Source organism: Microtus pennsylvanicus, chromosome 8, assembly GCF_037038515.1.
Source record: "Microtus pennsylvanicus isolate mMicPen1 chromosome 8, mMicPen1.hap1, whole genome shotgun sequence".
NCBI lineage: Eukaryota > Metazoa > Chordata > Mammalia > Rodentia > Cricetidae > Microtus > Microtus pennsylvanicus.
Window position 1 is genome coordinate 80,819,855 of NC_134586.1, and position 18,292 is coordinate 80,838,146.

General features: G+C 36.3%; 1 protein-coding gene across 5 annotated transcripts in view; it reads right to left on the minus strand.

The window, feature by feature from the left end:
• Grid2 (glutamate ionotropic receptor delta type subunit 2) overlaps positions 1-18,292 on the minus strand; it is a 1,369,063-nt gene that overhangs the window by 695,376 nt on the left and 655,395 nt on the right. For all 5 annotated transcript variants that reach the window (XM_075983936.1, XM_075983939.1, XM_075983937.1 and 2 more), the window contains one exon: positions 7,866-8,071. In XM_075983936.1, the coding sequence (XP_075840051.1) occupies positions 7,866-8,071 (206 nt within the window). The remainder of the gene's footprint in view (positions 1-7,865; positions 8,072-18,292) is intronic.

The window sequence follows — 18,292 nt, forward strand, 5'->3', positions numbered from 1 at the left end:
TATGCTGTATAAACTGGACATACAGAGAACACAGCAAAAACACTGGTGAACTTGCCTAAAGAAAATGAGACAGTCCTTCAGGGTTCCGGCTTCACAAAAGAGTCTGTCAGACATTCCACAGAACTCAAAAGAAAGTGACTGAGAAACTGTCAATATAGGAAAAACAATCTTTCAAATTTCCCGCTTCATGGAAAATTCTACCAGATACTATGGCCCTCTAAGGTGAAGATGGATGCCCCAACATTACAGAAGAACTGTGGGTGACTATTCAGGCAGTGAGATGTCTGTCAATTATAGAGTTTTGGAAGTTGCTTACAACAATGCACTTCTTGTTTACTTAGGCAATATTATGTCATTCTGGGGTCTTTGATGGAGTTGAAGACAGATAATTATAGTTTTCCTTAGTTATGATAAAAGATAAATTAGATATAAAATTTTAGACTCATAAAAAAATATAACTGTGATTTTCATTTGATACCTGTTTTGTTATATGTAATTTTACTTTGTTAAAGTTAAAATCTTCCTTTTTATTTAGACAGAAGTGGGGAGATGATGTGGGATACCCCTATGTATGTTGGGAATACGTTTTATTACCATTGGTTAATAAAAAAGCTGTTTTTGTCTCTGGCAGGGCAGAATAGAGCAAGGTGGAAAAACTAAACTGAATGCTGGGAAAAAGAAGGCAGAGTCAGGTAGATGCCATGTAGCTGCTAAAAAGACAGATGCCAGAACCTTACCCATAGGCCATATCCTTGCAGTGATAATAAATTAATAGAAATGGGTTATTTCAAAATATAAGAGCTAGCTAAAAATACACTTGAGTCATTGGCCAAGAAGTGTTGTAAGTAACATAGTTTCTGTTGATTATTCAGGTCTGAGTGGCCAGGAAACTAATGAGTAATCTCCATTTACACCATGAGAAGCCACTTTGTTTATTATAGATTGTTAATTTGTTAACACCGAACTCATGGCAAACAGTACCATACATAGCTCAAGCCTGAACCCAGCTATTCTCTTGGAGAAGCATAGCAATGCACACACACATACACATACATACACACTCATGTATATACACACACAAATGTGTGCATGCGCGTGATTTATAAACTGTTGATGTAATGCTTATTAGAGTTTGAGACTGTAAAGTGAACAAGAAAAGTGTTTTTGTTTGACCTCAGCAAGGAACAGGAGCTGTGAAGAGGCATTTTTTTGTAGCTATAGCCTTGATTTTGAATTTACAGATAAATTCTTGTGAGTGGTCAATTTTTAAATGCATTATCAGTAAATAAGAAAGAGTATATACACTAGTACTTGCAAAAGTCTCTGAAAATGAATTCCCCCTTTTATAAAAAAAACAAACTAAAACAAAAAAATCAACAACCAAGTAAGTTTATATCCTTTTAACCAAACCAAATCCAACCCAACCAAACCACAACAACAATAAGTGATGTAGGGCTGCAGATGGTTCAGAGCTTAAAAACATGTGCTGCTCTTGAAGAGAACCCATGTTCAATTTCAAGCATCCATGTCATGTGACTCACAACCAACTGTAACTACAGTTTCCAGGGTTCAGACATTTCTGTTCTCTGTAGATACGTGCATTCACATGCACAATTACACACATAGAAATAAAAGCATATAGATCATCTTTAAACATGGTACAAATGAACTTTCTGGGAGTGAGATAGAACTACTAATATTGAACTAGTTTCTCTGAATGTGAGAGACAGTTATGTAGCTTTGTCTTAGAGGCTCCTGGCAGTGGGACCAGGATCTATCCCTTGTGCATAAACTAGCTTGTTGGAGTCCACTCCGTATGGTGGGATGCCATGCTAGGTATTAATGCAGGGGATAGGGGCTTGGTCCTGCCCCAATTTAATGTACCAGGCTTTGTTGACTCCCCATGAGAGGTCTTACCCTTTGGAAGGAGTGGATGGTGTGTGGGTTTTGGAGGGTTGCTCAAGGGTGTTGGGTGAGAAGGAGAACTGTAGTTGGAATGTAAAATGAAATTTAAAAAACTAATAAAATAAAGAAGAAAGAAAAAAGTAAGGAAAAGCCTTTAGAATAATGTAGCCAACAAAGATACAAGTAAATTAATAATGAAAACATAAACACAGAGGCTGAGAGAAAAACATCATTAAAATGTATCTTAATCCTCTGTTCTGACATAAAAGTCTATAAAGATATAGTAGTAAACATATTCATATATTTTATCATACACCAGAAAGTTTAGCGAAGATATAAAAAAATGTATTCATTGTTGCAAAGTCAGAGATATGTGCTACTAACATTCTACATGGGTAGGGATTCGTTCATGTGTGAGTAGAGGTGTAGGAGGATAGGGAAATACCTTTGTGGGTCCTACTCGGCATAGAATAGGTGACCTAGCAATAATGGAACGTAGAAATGCATTGCAACTCCATTCACAGGTAATGCAGATGTGGGTGACATACTCGGTTTGCCTTTATATCATAGGGAGAATAAGAATGTAACAAAATAATAAACTGACTAAAAGGAGCTGACGCTGCAAATAGAGCTAGCAATGAAGTATTATACAACCACTAAAATTATAGTGACATTTCACAGATATCAATGGAATAATATCCTGAAAGTGATTAAGAAAAATAGTGTACAAGGAATACACATATAGTAAGAATCTGACTATCTATTGAAGGGAATGAAAGTCCTTGCTGTAAGTGTACATTTGTGCTGATTCACCGAAATGCCAAGGGAGACACATTATTTGTTTCTAGAGAAGGAAATTGTCTCTGAGCATAAGAGGCAGGTGGTTTTTCTCTTAAAGACCTAACATTCTAAATGATATGAATCTATAGAATATTCCAAAAGTAAATAAAACTTAAAAACTAGAAACGTTTTTCTTTCTGACAGTGATGATCGGCATGAGAGATGCAGAAGGCAAGAAACTCATTCTCCAATGTGAAAAGCTTAGACAAATGAGATCTTTTACCTTTATGACACATGCTTGCACAGTCTGAATTGTCATTTGCTCTACATTGCTGGTCTGACAATTTGTTATTCATCTTTCAAGATTCTCATGGAAACTCTGAATCTGTGTTTACCCTAGCTTTCTGCAAAGTTAGTTCTATCCTCCACTATAACTTTTTTTTTAATGTACTTAGTTCTAAGCCTGCTTGCTCGACTGCATATTAGTTTGTTTTTTTTAACATAATCTTTGAATGCAAAGCTACTGGTGGTGGAAATAGCTCCCTTTAGCACATTGATATGGTCAGGTCAGGGTCCTCCCAAAGAAGTCAGCATGCCTTTAGAACCCAGGTCAGAAAAATCCTGGCACTGTGGCTTCTAAGAACAGCTGGTTAAGAAAAAGCCAGCACCAGGCAGGTTCTACAGTGCACAGTGAGCTCGGGAGAGAATGTAACCTGTTCCTGGATTCCCCTTGCCATTCCTTCACTGTTGCTCAGATTGACAATGGGATAGACATCTACACAAAAGAGGTGTTGCTATGGAAATGTCTCCAAGTGAAAGACAACAGAGAATTCTCAAAGGAAGAATCATGCGCAAAGATGCTGTGTGTGAACGAACAAGAAAACATTAAATTATTATGGGAATATAAGATTGCAATCAAAGACAAGGATCAAAGTAAGAATAAAATTGTTGAAACTGATTTTCAACACATCAAGGGCAAAGCAACTTCTTTAACTAAGTCTGAACCGATTCCATCTACCTGCCAGCAATAATAGGTCACTGGCCAGTTTCTTTACTGAGGGTCAGAAGTTCTGGGACCTAACCATGTCAGTGTTCCTTCTTCTACTCCCCACTAATTGCTGGTTGCTGTCCCAAGACTGTATAATGAACCCTCTTCTGTTTCTACTATTCATTACACAGTTTAAAAAATACTTACACTCAGCTTTTCAGGTGAATTTGCAAAACACAACAGTCTATTTTCTTTCCATGACTCTTTACAGCTTTGCTCTATCCCCCACCTCACCCCCACTCCAAGTTTTTCTTTTGACTATGATTTTCCTGCTGATTAGAATGTCTTTCTGTGCTTTGTCTGATAAGCAACCCAAAGAACATCTGCTTCAGGACCCTTCTCAGGACAAGCTCTGTCCACAACGTTCCCATAATCACACTCGAGCTCTGCAAAACAACAGAGAGTGGCTCTCATTTCCCAAGGTGGCAATGTGTAAATGGCATGATTCTGCCATGATTGCATTCTGCCTAGGGTGACTCGTCTGTTCTTCCCTTGCACCAAACCAGAGGGGGAATAAAGAGGTCGTAGATCTGCATGGCCATTGTCTCATTAGTGTCTAGGAGAATATCAAGGATACACCAGATACTAGATATATTCTTATTAAGAAATAAGACCAAAAGAGGGAAAAAATCCAAAATCTTTAAATTTGGCCTTTCACATGGACGTCAATGACGACCTTACTGATACCCTTTTTGGAAACTTCACTAAATACACTAGTGGCAGATTATTTGGTATCAGTCTCTTTTCTTTTTTTTTTTCTTTTTTTTCTTAATGCACTTATTTATGGTTTTTTCTTTTCTTTTTTTCCCTTTTTTTTTCTTAATGCACTTATTTATGGATTTTTTCTTTTCTTTTTTTTTCCTTTTTTTTTCTTAATGCACTTATCAAACCTACAGCATTCTTCTGTGTTGTACTGATACAAGTCTATTTTCTCTGTTATATTGAGTTATAGACATTAAAAGTATCTGTTATGGGATAAGTTGTGTCAAGGTAAAATGAGGTGATGAGGGTGAGTCCTAATACAAAGTGCACGTTGTCCTTCACATACCATAGTCAAGACACATATGCAGACAGGCAATGCTAAGGAGCATGAGAAAATCACAGACAGAAGGCTGGGCAGTATTACAAAGCGCTCTCAGAGTGGAGTTAGTGTGTTAGTGCATTGGTATGGTGCATGTGGAGTACAGACTGTGAGGAAGTACATTTCCAGGGTTGAAGGAAATCATAATTGGTGAGTGAACCTCTAGCAAACTACTACGGCACTACATTCTTCTGGGACCCAGTTTAAAACGTTCACAGTCTCTGGATCCCAGTTCCCAGCTACTGGAATTCTGACCATCTTCCACTAAGTGACTCTCACTCATCTGGATTTGTGTCCCAAAACCACTAGAGACTTAGAGGTCACCTCTTCTCTCAGAAGCAGAACAATTATTTCCCATGTCTCTCCAACTGTGGAATATCCCTAGCACATGTCCTGAACATGCCACCTCTTTTTGGTTCATTATTTCCTAGGGCTTCTCCTAATAAGTGCTTAACTGTAAACAAGCCCTGTGACATCATTCATCTTCATATTGTTTGCAATTTGGGAGGCAAGTTTAAGTATTTGCTATATGCCTGCTGAGGATGTAGTAAAAAAGAAAAAAAAACATAGTCATTACTATTTTTTGAAACATTTCCTTATTGCCAGCCAGTGGTGGCTCATGCCTTTAATCCCAGCACTCGGGAGGCAGAGGTAGGCGGATCTCTGTGAGTTCGAGGCCAGCCTGGTCTACAAGAACTAGTTACAGGACAGACTTTAAAGCTACAGAGAAACCTTGTTTTGAAAAAAAAATTCTGAATATCAAGCCTCCTCAGGTACTTTTGGAGGCTTACTGTGATAAAATCTTATTAATTTGTATTATACTCTTGATATATTGAGATATCAATATATTCTTATTTCTTTCATGGCCAAATGGAGTCTAAAAGCATTAAATAATATTTCTGTGAAATGTGAGCATAATAGAGCTCAGATAAACTTAATCTATCTGTTCTGTGATTACTCCCAGTGAATTCATACTCACATTACAAAGTCCAAACCTAACAAGTTTTGTTAATGAAATCTCTGATTACCCAAGACAGAAATACCAGAAATATTTCAACTTCATTCCTTAATCCAGTTTATATTTTATGTCCCTTTCTACTCACTGTCCATTTTATAGAAGACTTCATACATTTTAAATGCTTTGGTTGGAACTTAATGTGTCCCTTGATGCTGATTTATCCAATATGTTGTCCTAAATGCAGTGTTCAGAAGGGGGATGATCAGACAGTGTGGGCTCTACTTCATCGTGGGATTAATCCTATGATGGATGTTTCTTTGGCAGCGTCATTGCAAGGGAAAGAAACATTTTTTTATTGATATTTATTGAGCTGTACAATTTTCTTTGCTCCCCTCCCTGCCTCTCTTCTCCCTTTCTTAAACCCTCCCCAAGATCACCAAGCTCTCAATTTACTCAGGAGATCTTATAAGGGAAAGAAACTTTTCAAGCTTTGGCCTGATGGGAGGAAATACTTGGTGGTAACTGTTAACACATTTTGTTATAATAATCTGTTAACAGATTTTGTTGTACAGCTTTGAAGATCACAGAAGGATACTTTCTTGGAGGCTATACCTTATCCCAAGTTTGTTTCTGGACCTCCCTGCTTCCTACCCATCAAAAGATGGGCAGATTTCCTCTGCCTCCTGCTCCCAAATGTGATTCTCAGCTTCCCTCAGGCCTAGAGCTCATGGACTGACAGTTCTGGAACAAGGAGACCATCAAATCCTTCATGCTCTAAGGTTCTCTTCAGACATTTCGCCACAGTTCCAAACGATGAATTGACACATGAAGCAAAGGGCAGACTAGAAAATAGGATATGTTTTTCTATTACAGAAAAGTCTAGTCTTCAGTGTGAATTCATTATTTGCTAAACCAAAGGTCAAAGTTATCTCGTGTTTAAATTAACATAGCAAAATCTATGCTAAATGAAACTGGTATTAGTTGTTGTATATTTAATAATTCATATTCTGTTTCAAAATCCTTAATAGGCACAAAATTATCTAGTATCAAAGGACACATGGATTTAAAGAGTTAATGGAATAAAACTAGAAAAATGAAGGGAAAAAATCACCAATTAAAGCCCATAAAACTAAAATGAGTATGTGAACGTATGTAATACTGTGAGGATTACTATCATAAAATGAGATTAAGCAATTAACTAAAATGAAAAAAAAGGCAAGATATTTTGCATGTCAATCACAAACATTTTAGGGTACAGAAAAGCCATTTGAATCACTACAATCTCACTAATACTTTTCCTAAAATTTATTGCAGCTAGCCTTGTTAAGAGATACAAGTAGGGCCGGGCGGTGGTGGTGCACGCCTTTAATCCCAGCACTCAGGAGGCAGAGGCAGGCAGATCTCTGGGAGTTCGAGGCCAGCCTGGTCTACAAGAGCTAGTTCTGGGACAGGCACCAAAGCTACAGAGAAACCCTGTCTCGAAAAACCAAGAGAGAGAGAGAGAGAGAGAGAGAGAGAGAGAGAGAGAGAGAGAGAGAGAGAGAGAGATACAAGTAGCATTTACAGACATAGCCTCACACTCTGCTGAGAAACCATCACTTCGCAGAGTTTCAGAGTCTTAATTGTTTGTCTTGGTCCAGATTCCCAGAGCACTACTAGAGCTGTGGTGTGTTTTCTGGAATCATTTTGCTTTGGCAACCAGAGTCTGATTTTAGCAATTCTTTTCTCAGCAATATAATTTTAACTTGCAGTAACAACATGAACAACACGAAAGGATTAGCTGCACACTTGTGAATCCACTCCTAAACTTACTAGATTCAGTCAGGTCAACAGCACTTTGAAAACACATAAGTATTTCTGAAACTTGTCCTGGCCACATGCCTAAATATAAAAGTATAGACATTCCTGCTAATTAGGTGGGCAATATGGGGTAAATGAGATGAGCAAGCAAATCACTCTGCCTCCTACATTAGTGCTAATGAGAGTGTGCAGTTAATGTTCCCTCTCTTCCTCTCGGTTTCATGTCCTCTGTGGGGTCCATTCCAAAGTATTTGCTTTTGTACTATGCCCCACCAAGGAAAATACTTACTTACCTCACTTATGAAGGATTTGGCTGTGGCGGGATTCATAACAAGGATGGCTCGCCTAAGAGTGTCTCGGTAGCGATTCAACTCCTCTATCCTCATGGTGTCAAAGAGGGTGGTGATCATTTTATTGATGTTGTTTTCCACCTTTTGAAGGGCAACATCCATTCCCTGCTGAGATACTTTGTCCAAAAACTCCTGTATCCCACGGATATCTAGAAACAACATAACGCAGGATAAAAAAAAAACAACTTATCATTTCTGAGCAGTTTATTGTTCAATAAGGCATAAATTCTCAGATTTATTTATGATTTGGCTTAACTAATATCTGTACATGTAAAAACATAGGAGTTAATGAAAAGGGATTTATTTCTATCTACTTATTATTGTAAATTAATTAGTGGAAAGAGTTGGTACATGGCAGAGAGGGGTGTAAAAGAGGTTCATTTCAATAAAGCATGACTAATTTCTTCAGCATTAAAGACAAATAAACAGAAACAGTCTGTTAAGCTTTGGTACTGAATCTCACGGTGGAAATGGGTTATATATAGCAATCAATTTTAACATATCTTGGTAAATGAATTTAAGGTTACCTCTTCTGAAGGAAAAGCATTACAGTAGCATTTGGAGACATATTAAGGGAAAACTATTTCCTCTTGACCAAATGAATGAAATCTACATCTGGCCTAAAGAGAGACCTAATATACCTAGCTACACAAAACATAATTTAGTTGAGCAACTTGTTTTGGAGATCAACCTAAGGAAGGCAGTATCACGGAATGCCATAAGAAAGAGATGAGAGGAATAATTATCCCCTTAATGAGATAATGTAGTTTCCTCTCCAGAACCCCTGTGTGTGGTGCAGTCACTCCAGGGCTGCCAGGACCCTGTTCCATCTCTCCACGTTTCCGCTTCAGGGGGTACAACTTCATTTTTTCTTCCTTTCTTACTCTTTCTTTTTGATGTCAGACAGAGCCTAAGTATATTTTCCCTGGTACTTTGGACCTTTTGGCTCCCTTCCTTTTTCCATGTAGTTGTTTGCAGACGCTTCCCACATCACTCAAAGGCATGGCCTTCGCTGTTTTTCCTTTCCATAGCCCTCTTCTCCGCAGAGGCTAAATTTACAGCTTTCCCACCCTGGAACTTTTTTTTCCAATTTTAATAAAATTGTTTTTGTACTTCAAAAATAAACAAAACACACTTCATTAAATTTCCTCAAATTTCTTATATCATAGAAACCATTCATTTCATTTATCATAATCACAAAATGAGTTACTATCATTACTGTAAAGAAATTATATTAGATCAATTAGCAGGAAGGTCATATTAAAATGTGACATTAAAGGGGGAAATAATGCCATTCATGACAAATGAATTTGAATAACATCTCTCAAAAATAGATAAAACTGCCATTAAATCAACATTCATAATATAAATAGACTATTTTGAGATGCTTTCTTCCAAGCCACTGAGTGCTTACATACAACAAACTACATTATCAAATATTTAAATCTGAATATCCTGTGGGAGATAAAATAATCTGGTTTTAGAACGATGGAAGTGGGTGACATCATGTGTATAAACAAATGAAAATGTATTTTAAGTATTTTTGAAACAACTATCCAAGATATTTATACAACAATTTCAAATATGAAAAGTTCTAAAATATTCTCAAATATAAAGTACTGTGAAAATACCAAGTTTGAGTAAGGGAGATAAAATACAATATAAAAAGTAATTATCAATATTTTAGTCTTATTAGTTCACAGATTATATTTTTCATTTTGTGCCCAAGGCATAAAAATTTTAAAGCTAAAATAGTTGGTTAAGAATCAGAAATGAGAAACTTAACACCTATGGAATCTATGCCAAAATTTCTAATCTTGTGTGATTGCATGCCTGCAAAATTTTCCTCTCAAGTGAAATAATTAATTTGAAAGCAGTAAGAAAGCTCATATGACAAGAACTCAAGAGCTTCCAACATAGAAAGTGGTATTTATGCATAATAAATTTTTTTATTTGCAAAGTTACATGTTAGTTTTTAAAAACTGTGCTTTTATCAATAATTTCAATTTTACAAAAGTAGTGATATGTTCATCTCCATGAGAATTCTGTCTCTATGTTATAAATCTGAGCTAGTAGCATAAAAGAATAGAAGGCTCAGTGGACACAGCAGAGCCAGATACAAAGGCGTGTGAATAATGAAGGCTAAACAGCCAAGTCCGAAAGTATCTGACAGTATAATGCTAACAGGTGGTCTGAACAGGGTTAAATCTAATGGAGCAGAGCACCAAGTGGTCTATAAATAATATCAGGATTGTGAACATGCAAAGCAGTGTTTTTAACACTTTGGGGTCAATCACAATCACTTAAGAGAATTAAAAAAAAAGCCTGGGTCCATCTCAGAATCCAGAACATAATTCTAATTTTTAATTGTCAGATTTTATTCTACTTTATTTGAATTAGTTAAAATTTCATGTAAATAAAACGTAAAAGCAAAAAGAACATTGGAAAGGATCTGAGATCCTCCAGATTGTTTACACAATGAGTTCTGGTTTTAAAAGTAAAATGTTGGTGCAACTACTCCTTCACTTAAAAAAAAATGTTTCTTTAAAAAATGTTATTCACTGACTAGGTGGTATTGGCACACATCTTTAATCCCAGCACCTAGGAGGCAGAGGTAGTTGTATCTCTGTGAATTCAAGGCCAGAATTTTGTAACCCAATGTAAATTTCTGTTATAGAGGAATCAAGCAATAAGTTCTTTCCACATCTGTGGATGATACAGCTGATTACAAGCAGCAACTGGTATGTATGAGAAGAGACAGATCCAAATCATGCTATTAGCAGCTGTGTATGAAAGATTCATTAAAATAAAAACTAGGCCTTCGGGTTTGTTAATTAAACATGAACATAATCAACCATCTCAGTTTTTCAGTTGGAATATCTTCATTCTGAAGTTCCAAAAGCTACAGAAATAAAAGAAAATGGTTGGTGACCTCAAGGAGCTGCCAGACTGATTGCACCTGTCAGTTGTGACTATTTCTTGATAACAGCATGTTTCCCAGCTGTGGCTAGTCCTACTTACCAGATAAATACATAAAAGCTAGTGTTAGCCTGCTCATCAACTGAGTTATTACATGTAAGATTATAGGCAAATGTAGTCTCCCCTGAACACCACAGAGGGCTGTGTGCTCAGAAGAGTGATCTCGTCTCCTGAGTGCTCACATCCCAAACCCTGTAATATCTGGATATAAACAAATCATATTCCATAGAGAGATCAAGCCTGAAGGTGGGGTTGAGGTAAGGAATTCAGTGAGATCAACATAGAAAGATAAACTCCATAACTTAGGTGAGTCCAGTATCATCAGGAGGATCTAAAGTTGGAAGGGAGAAGCAAAGAAAAGGAGACAGCAAAGGGTTTAGAGAGGGTAGATGTGGCTTATCTGAGGAAGAAGTTAAGGAAGGTGGGGGTCTCTGGAAGCTGCAGAAGGAAGAGAAGTGGATTCTCCCTAATAACTAGGAGAAGAGTGCATGCTTGCTCATAGCTTGTATTTATCATGCTCAGATCTGATGACAGACTTCTGACCCATTGAACTCTACATAACTTGTGTTGACCCTCCAAATTAATTATAATCTCTAGTGCCAGCAACAGAAATCAATATGAAATCATGCTTAACTTTTTAAATAGGCATGTTTCTAATTAATATCCACTGAATTTTGGTGCAGGAGAATTGTCTGTATTCTGTCAATCATATTTGAAATAAATGCTGATTGGCCAGGCAGGAAGTAAAGGTGGGAAAACCAGACAGGAAGTAGAAATGATGCAATGAGAACAGGAGAATGCTGGGAAGAAGGAAGTTGATTCCTCCCAGTCCAGTGCAGACTGACAGAGGAAGCAGGATGTGACCTGCCAGCTGAGAAAAGGTACCAAGCAAAACTAGATCAGAATAATGGGTTAATATAAGCTACAAGAGCTAATAAGTCACCTGATCTAATGGGCCAATCAGCTTTATAACTTATAGAGATCTCTTATAGAGATTTTCTTTGGGGTTTGCTGGCTATGGCGTACTGGGTGGGACAGAAACCCCCAACAAGCAGGCCCCTCATATTGCAAATTTAATTTCAGAATCACCCAGAAATGCTTCTGTGACTTTATAACCTTGATCTACTCCTGTGATCTCTGACATTCTGACAGAGTCCATGATGGTCCAGAAGACTGGGACATAGTTTTTGGGTTTGTGTCACAGACCTGAGACAATCCTGAAGACTACGGATCCTGTCTTAGTAAACTAAGTAGCCCAGTCATTCTGCATCACATTGTGCCTGTCAGTGCTTTGCCTGATCTCCCTGCTGTCCTTAGGAGGGAAAGCATGGGTGAGTCCCAGCTTAGTGTCACCATTGCTCTTGAGTGTTGATTTCATACTGCCACTTCCTTCACATCTATGGAGTCCAAAGTTATTGTCTTAATTTTCAGATGGAAAATGATCTTCTGCACCACTTCTAGTCACACTTACCATTTTTCTTTTTGGGAACAGTTTCTTTGTGTACGGGAAACAAACTGCATTTGATGTCAGAAAACCAGCCTTGGGTCAGTAAGTTGCTTCTACAGTAAGCTCTGTTCACTTGGAATCACGTTCATAATTGATGTCTCCTCTGTTCATTTTTTTTCAGATTTCATCTCTCTTCAAAGAGCAAGATGCTGTTATTTTTAACTTATAAAATAACTCTTGTTTCATCCTTTGATTTCACATGTGTCTAGAGTTTTACATTCTTACCCTGATGATCCTATCGTACCAGCCTGAATCCTTAGTTTTTACAAAACAAGTGAAATCGAGTAAAGCCACAATGTAAACAAATAGCTTCTTTTGTATACTGAATTGTAATGTAATTTTATGGTTGCAAGAGTCAGAGAATCTGGTTAGACAAGGGAAACAAAAAGCCAGCCTCTTCCCTATAAGTAATGGAATTTTTCCAGTCAATTACAAATAAAAAGTGGAGGAAGCAGAAATGAAGGAACAAATGCAGGGAGGGAGTTCTAACTTTTAATACCTAGTGTGTGACTCATTTCATGTACTTATGCAAACACACACACACACACACACACACACACACACACACTAGAGCCCAGGTAATTTGGTGATGAAGAGGAAGGCATGGTTGGTTCCTGTCCTTGAGGTGTTTCCAATTCACAGATAGAACATACAGAAATCAAAATCATATTTTAATCATTTAGGACCTGTTGAAGGCAATGTAAGAGAGCCGTGAAAGCTTCAGTCAAGTGTGAGCCTATATATGCAAACCTCCACAATTATATTTTATTTCACTGAGCACTAGATATTCTGATGAAAAATGAGAATACTTAAAATACGAAGGGAGTTGTTTAGGCTTCAGATTCCCATGTGATATACATTTCTGTTACAAAAACTTTAGTAACCTCAGTCAAAACTTCTGCCTTTACATTTATATTTGCTATGGAAGTTTAGAAAATAGAAAAAGTCCTTAATGGGAATGATAGTGATCTATCATCTACCTGTCTGTCTATCATCTATCTATCTATCTATCTATCTATCTATCTATCTATCTATCTATCTATCTATCTCTATCTCTGTATCTATCTATCTCTCTATTTATCTAATCTCTATTTATTAATCATCTAGCTTTTATTTGTCTTTTAATCAAAAATTTTTTATAAAGCTAGGTATCATGGCACATTCCTGCCATCCCAGGACATGGGAGGCTGAGGAAGAGTTTCTGAAATTTAATGCTAGCCTGAGCAAGAGAGTCAGAAATTGACCACCACACATTCTATAGAGAGACTTTGCCTCAAAAAGTCTAAATAAAATAAGTAAATAAATAAACATACAGATAAATAAGCAATATCATCTTCAGAACTTAATATTATATGCACTATCACTTCCTCTGGCACCCAAATTATTTTACCTACTTAGGTTATCTTCCCTTGTAATCCTCTATGACATAATGGACAATTGGTGCCTAATAATTCATTTTATCAAATCTTATAAAACAAGGACATTATTATCTATAAAGTAGGATTAATTTTAATCTTCCTAGCAAAAGCTATCTATATGAAAATAGACTAATCCTAGTACCAGAATTTAATTTTGCTTTATGTTTACAAAGGAACCCTAAGAAATAGGTAGAAATATGAGACAATATGATACTGTACTTAAATTAGATGCATGATTCACTTTGGTGGAACCTGTACCAGTCATCCTTATCAAAGGAGATCACTTTCTTTATCATCTCGACTTACTTTGTGCCCATCACAGTGAAAGGAACTTGGAAGAAAGTAGCAAGACAAAACAGCTCCCGTCCTATTGGGAAATGTGCTCTGTACCAGCTGATGAGAACACTCAACCCAGTACTGATTGAGAACTATTGTAGCATTGTTCTTTCTCACAGTCAATTATCAATCTAAGTATGGTAGATTTCTGTGAAACATTTCAAAATAGCAATTTATAGTCTCATCATTCTATTGAAACATCACTTTAAAATATTTAATAATAAAGGACAAATTTTGTAATGTTTTCATGCTTAATTTTTCCTCTGTTCATCTTCTACTCCTTTGAGTAGGTGAAGACATTTAATCATTCTGATCACTTAATGCATTGAAGACCTCAATTTGAGCAGGAATACTTCAGCATGGCACTGGCTAAGCATGTTGTATCTAAAATTATGACAGCATGCTAAGCTTTAAAATTAAAATGTAGGACCTTGTGACTTTCTTCTCCCACTTTCTCATTTTACAAATTGGAACACAGCTTAATGCTGACTATGTGAGACTATGTGACTTATAACATAAGTCAGAACAGATTTTTCTCAATATTTGGATAGCAAAGTATATTCTCTGTGTCTCCTTCCTGAGGGAAAAAAATCAAGGCTTTTAATCATCAAGTAATTTTAAAAGTTTTGTTTTAAAAGATCTATCAACTTGAAAAATTCACTGGAGTCATGTAGCAGTTTTTTTTGACATTTTTAGACTATTCAGTTTTATATAAATTTAAAAAGTAAAGATAATAACATGCTATGCTCAGCTTTGACATATCAGAGCCTGGCAATTATAATCTAACATAAAGAGTTTACATTTGACAGGAGCTTGTCATTTGGGCATTTTTACTATGGAAACCTTCTTTACAGTAAAGCTGAGAAATATTTTTAAAGCACAAATCACTGATAAATAAATCCTGAATAAAAGAATCTACTCTTTTTGCCCATTTGACATAATCTATATTAATGCAAAGGAAATGGTTCAATAAATTGGTTGGACTAATTACATGCTTATTGATGCAGGCTGGAGAAAATGAGAGAACTGCAGGTTGGAAAATAGCCAGTGACGAATAATCAGCTTTCAGGCTATCGGGAGAGAATGTCAAGATTATTATAGTTATCAGACATTAGAATGCATCCTTGGGGCGATTATAAACATTTGCAATCAATTAAGAGGAAAGTGTCTACTCTAAGGGACCTGACTGAGTCTACACTAACTCTACATGGAATAAAGATCATGACTCAGAGATGGATTAATGAAGACGGTTCCCTTATCTTCATTTCAAAATGAAAGACATTGCTTACAAACCCCAGTCACCTAACTCTGGGCTGAACTTTAATTTGCATTATTATATGAATGTTTTTATCATGCTGAGTAGTGTGCTTTGTGATCTCCTGAGTGGAAGTTGTTCTGTACATACTATCAGATAATATATGTTTCTGTTCATGTTATTTGTTTTGGTCACTTCCATAGTACTTCACTTTGTTGATACTTCATGGAGATTTGTAGCCAATTTTCAGAGTGGTTAAGCAGTTATGGTAAAGATTTATATAAATGGAACCAACCTAGTCCACCAAAAGATAAATGGATAGTGAAAATGTAGTACACATATATAAATAGAATACTCTAGCTCTGGGAAAAAATAAACTCACAAAATGTTCAGGAAAAAAAAGATGAGTACTTTTGAGGGAGGTAACACAGACTCAGAAAGGAAAAAAAAATACATGTTAGTCCTCAATTGTGGATTCTAGCCACGTGTGTTTGTGTGTGTGTGTGTGTGTCTGCAGACACACATTGGAGGAAAGAGTTAATCAGCAGTTAAGAACACTTGTAGAGAGAACCTAGGTTTAGTTTCTAGTACACACATAGTGGCTGACAACCATGTGTAGCTCTGTTCTAGGGATAAAATCAGTGTTGGTACCAAACACGGGCACACACACAAACACACACACACACACACACACACACACACATGCATTCAGGTGATCACTCATATACATACAAAATAAATAGATCTTAAAATATCTAATAAAAAGCTTCAAACAGTACTTATACAGATATAATTACTATTTAGAGAGAGATAGATACATTGACTCAGATAAGTGGAAGTGCATAGTGGCAGAGTATAGCATGTAGAAAAGAGCAAGAAAGGTAAGTATTAGCTGAAGAAGAAGGACTCAGTAAGTAATGGACACTTGAATCACAGAAAGGATATAAAGTAAATTGTTAATTGTTTTTGTTTCAATTCTCATAAAATTTTCAGGTTTTGGTGGTAGAAAGTGCACCAAATAACATCAGATAGTGAAAACACTAAAACCGCTGTGAAGCTCCACAGTTTTAGAGTGGCTACTCTGTTTGAAAGTTAATTGAAAATTTTCCTGTGCCTTTTTTTTTTATTTTTAAGTTCTTTATAATAACCATTAAGGAATAAAAATAATAAAGTGGAAAAAAAAGGACTGGGTTCTTCAGATGCATTTAAATAATAAAAATTTCTTTTATTTAATCTGCAGATGACAGTAGACTAAGCAGTCTTGCTTCCACACTTTTTAAAGCATTTTATCCTACTTTCTTATTGGAAACTGTCACAAGTAACTGTCCATAGAAAGTGCTGTTTACAAATTAGTGTGCAGTTGACAGATTTTTACTCATATAAATGAATTTATTTTAACCAATTTTGTAAGAAAAAACATATTTCCACTACTTATTATTGTATGTGAGTTTTTGCCTTTTATAATTGAAAACAGTTTTCATACAGTATTTTCTGATCATGCTTTTCTCCTCTCTCAAGGCCTCCCAGACTCTCCCTACCTCCAAAGTTACCCAGCTCCACAGCCTTTCTGTCACTCTTTCTTTAAAAAAATAAACAACATAAAAAAGAAACTCAGAGTCCCAAAATCCCTACTTGAACAAATAAGCAAAATTTGAACCCAAATATATTGTCCAAAGGCTAATACACAAAAATATATGAAATTTTAAATTCTACAAAAATACCATTGATTTCATCTTGGGTTTACCATCTGCTCCTGAGCATGGGACCTACTCTGCAGTATGGCTAATATACCTAGTGAAACTCCATTGAAGAAAAAGATTTTTTCTTTACAAGAGGGGACCAATCATAAATAGCTTTTTGGTTAGGGATGCAAGCCTGTGTCCACTTGCCCTTCTCAGTGACGGGAACCCATTCTTAGTATTTGTCGTTTCAAAAGATATTTGCATTTTGTTGTTTATAAGCTAACCATTCATTGATACAGACATTACAATAAATAATATATATTTTTTAGATATTCCAATATAACAAACTGATAATAGCTCTGACTGTAATACTACAACACTTTGACAACAAAATGCAGGAGCATTCATACCTCTGCTTCTGCTGGGATTAAAGGCATGTGCCATCACAACTTTTAAAATTAATAATCTGTGTCCTGTTTTTAGCTTATTGAACAATTTGAAGTCTGACAAAGGTGTGTTCAAAACACTGAATAATTGTCTAATAGTACAACAATTCATAGATCTTTTAGTACCAACCTAACATTCTGGAAATATTAGGTATTAAAATAATTTCCTCACACATTGGCTAAAGATTATGACTTCTTTCAGCTCTTTATGGTGCTCACACCAAGACAGATTGTATACTTAAGACAGACATTCCACAAGAAGAACTGTGTCACTTTGGCCTCATTCTGGCTAACATCAACATGAAAGTGGCGTGAGATCCCATCATCATCTTGCTTGCATATGATCTTACTTTCTCAACTCGAGCCTTCAGGGGCCCTGGAGTGATGGAAATCTGACAATTTCAGTTTAAATGTCCCTTAGCCTCCCAGAGTTTCTATCTGTGTTCATAGAGGTCGTGAGGACTTTGTTAGTATACAGCCGGTAATGTTCTTTTCTAATGAACCTGGCAGACCAGCCTGAGCAATACAATCACTTTTAAATTTTTCTAGAAATATCCTGCAGTTCTTCTTGGAGATAAATGCCAAAAGGCTGTTGCTATTAGCATGGGGTACTTCAAGTTTCTGGACTTCTAACACCTGACAAGGTAACTTCAGCTTCTAGAGTCGGAGAATGCATGGACATTCTTATTCTTTAAAAAATGACTTTTGGGTATTTTTTTTTTCAGGAGAAAATGCTCTGGTACAGAT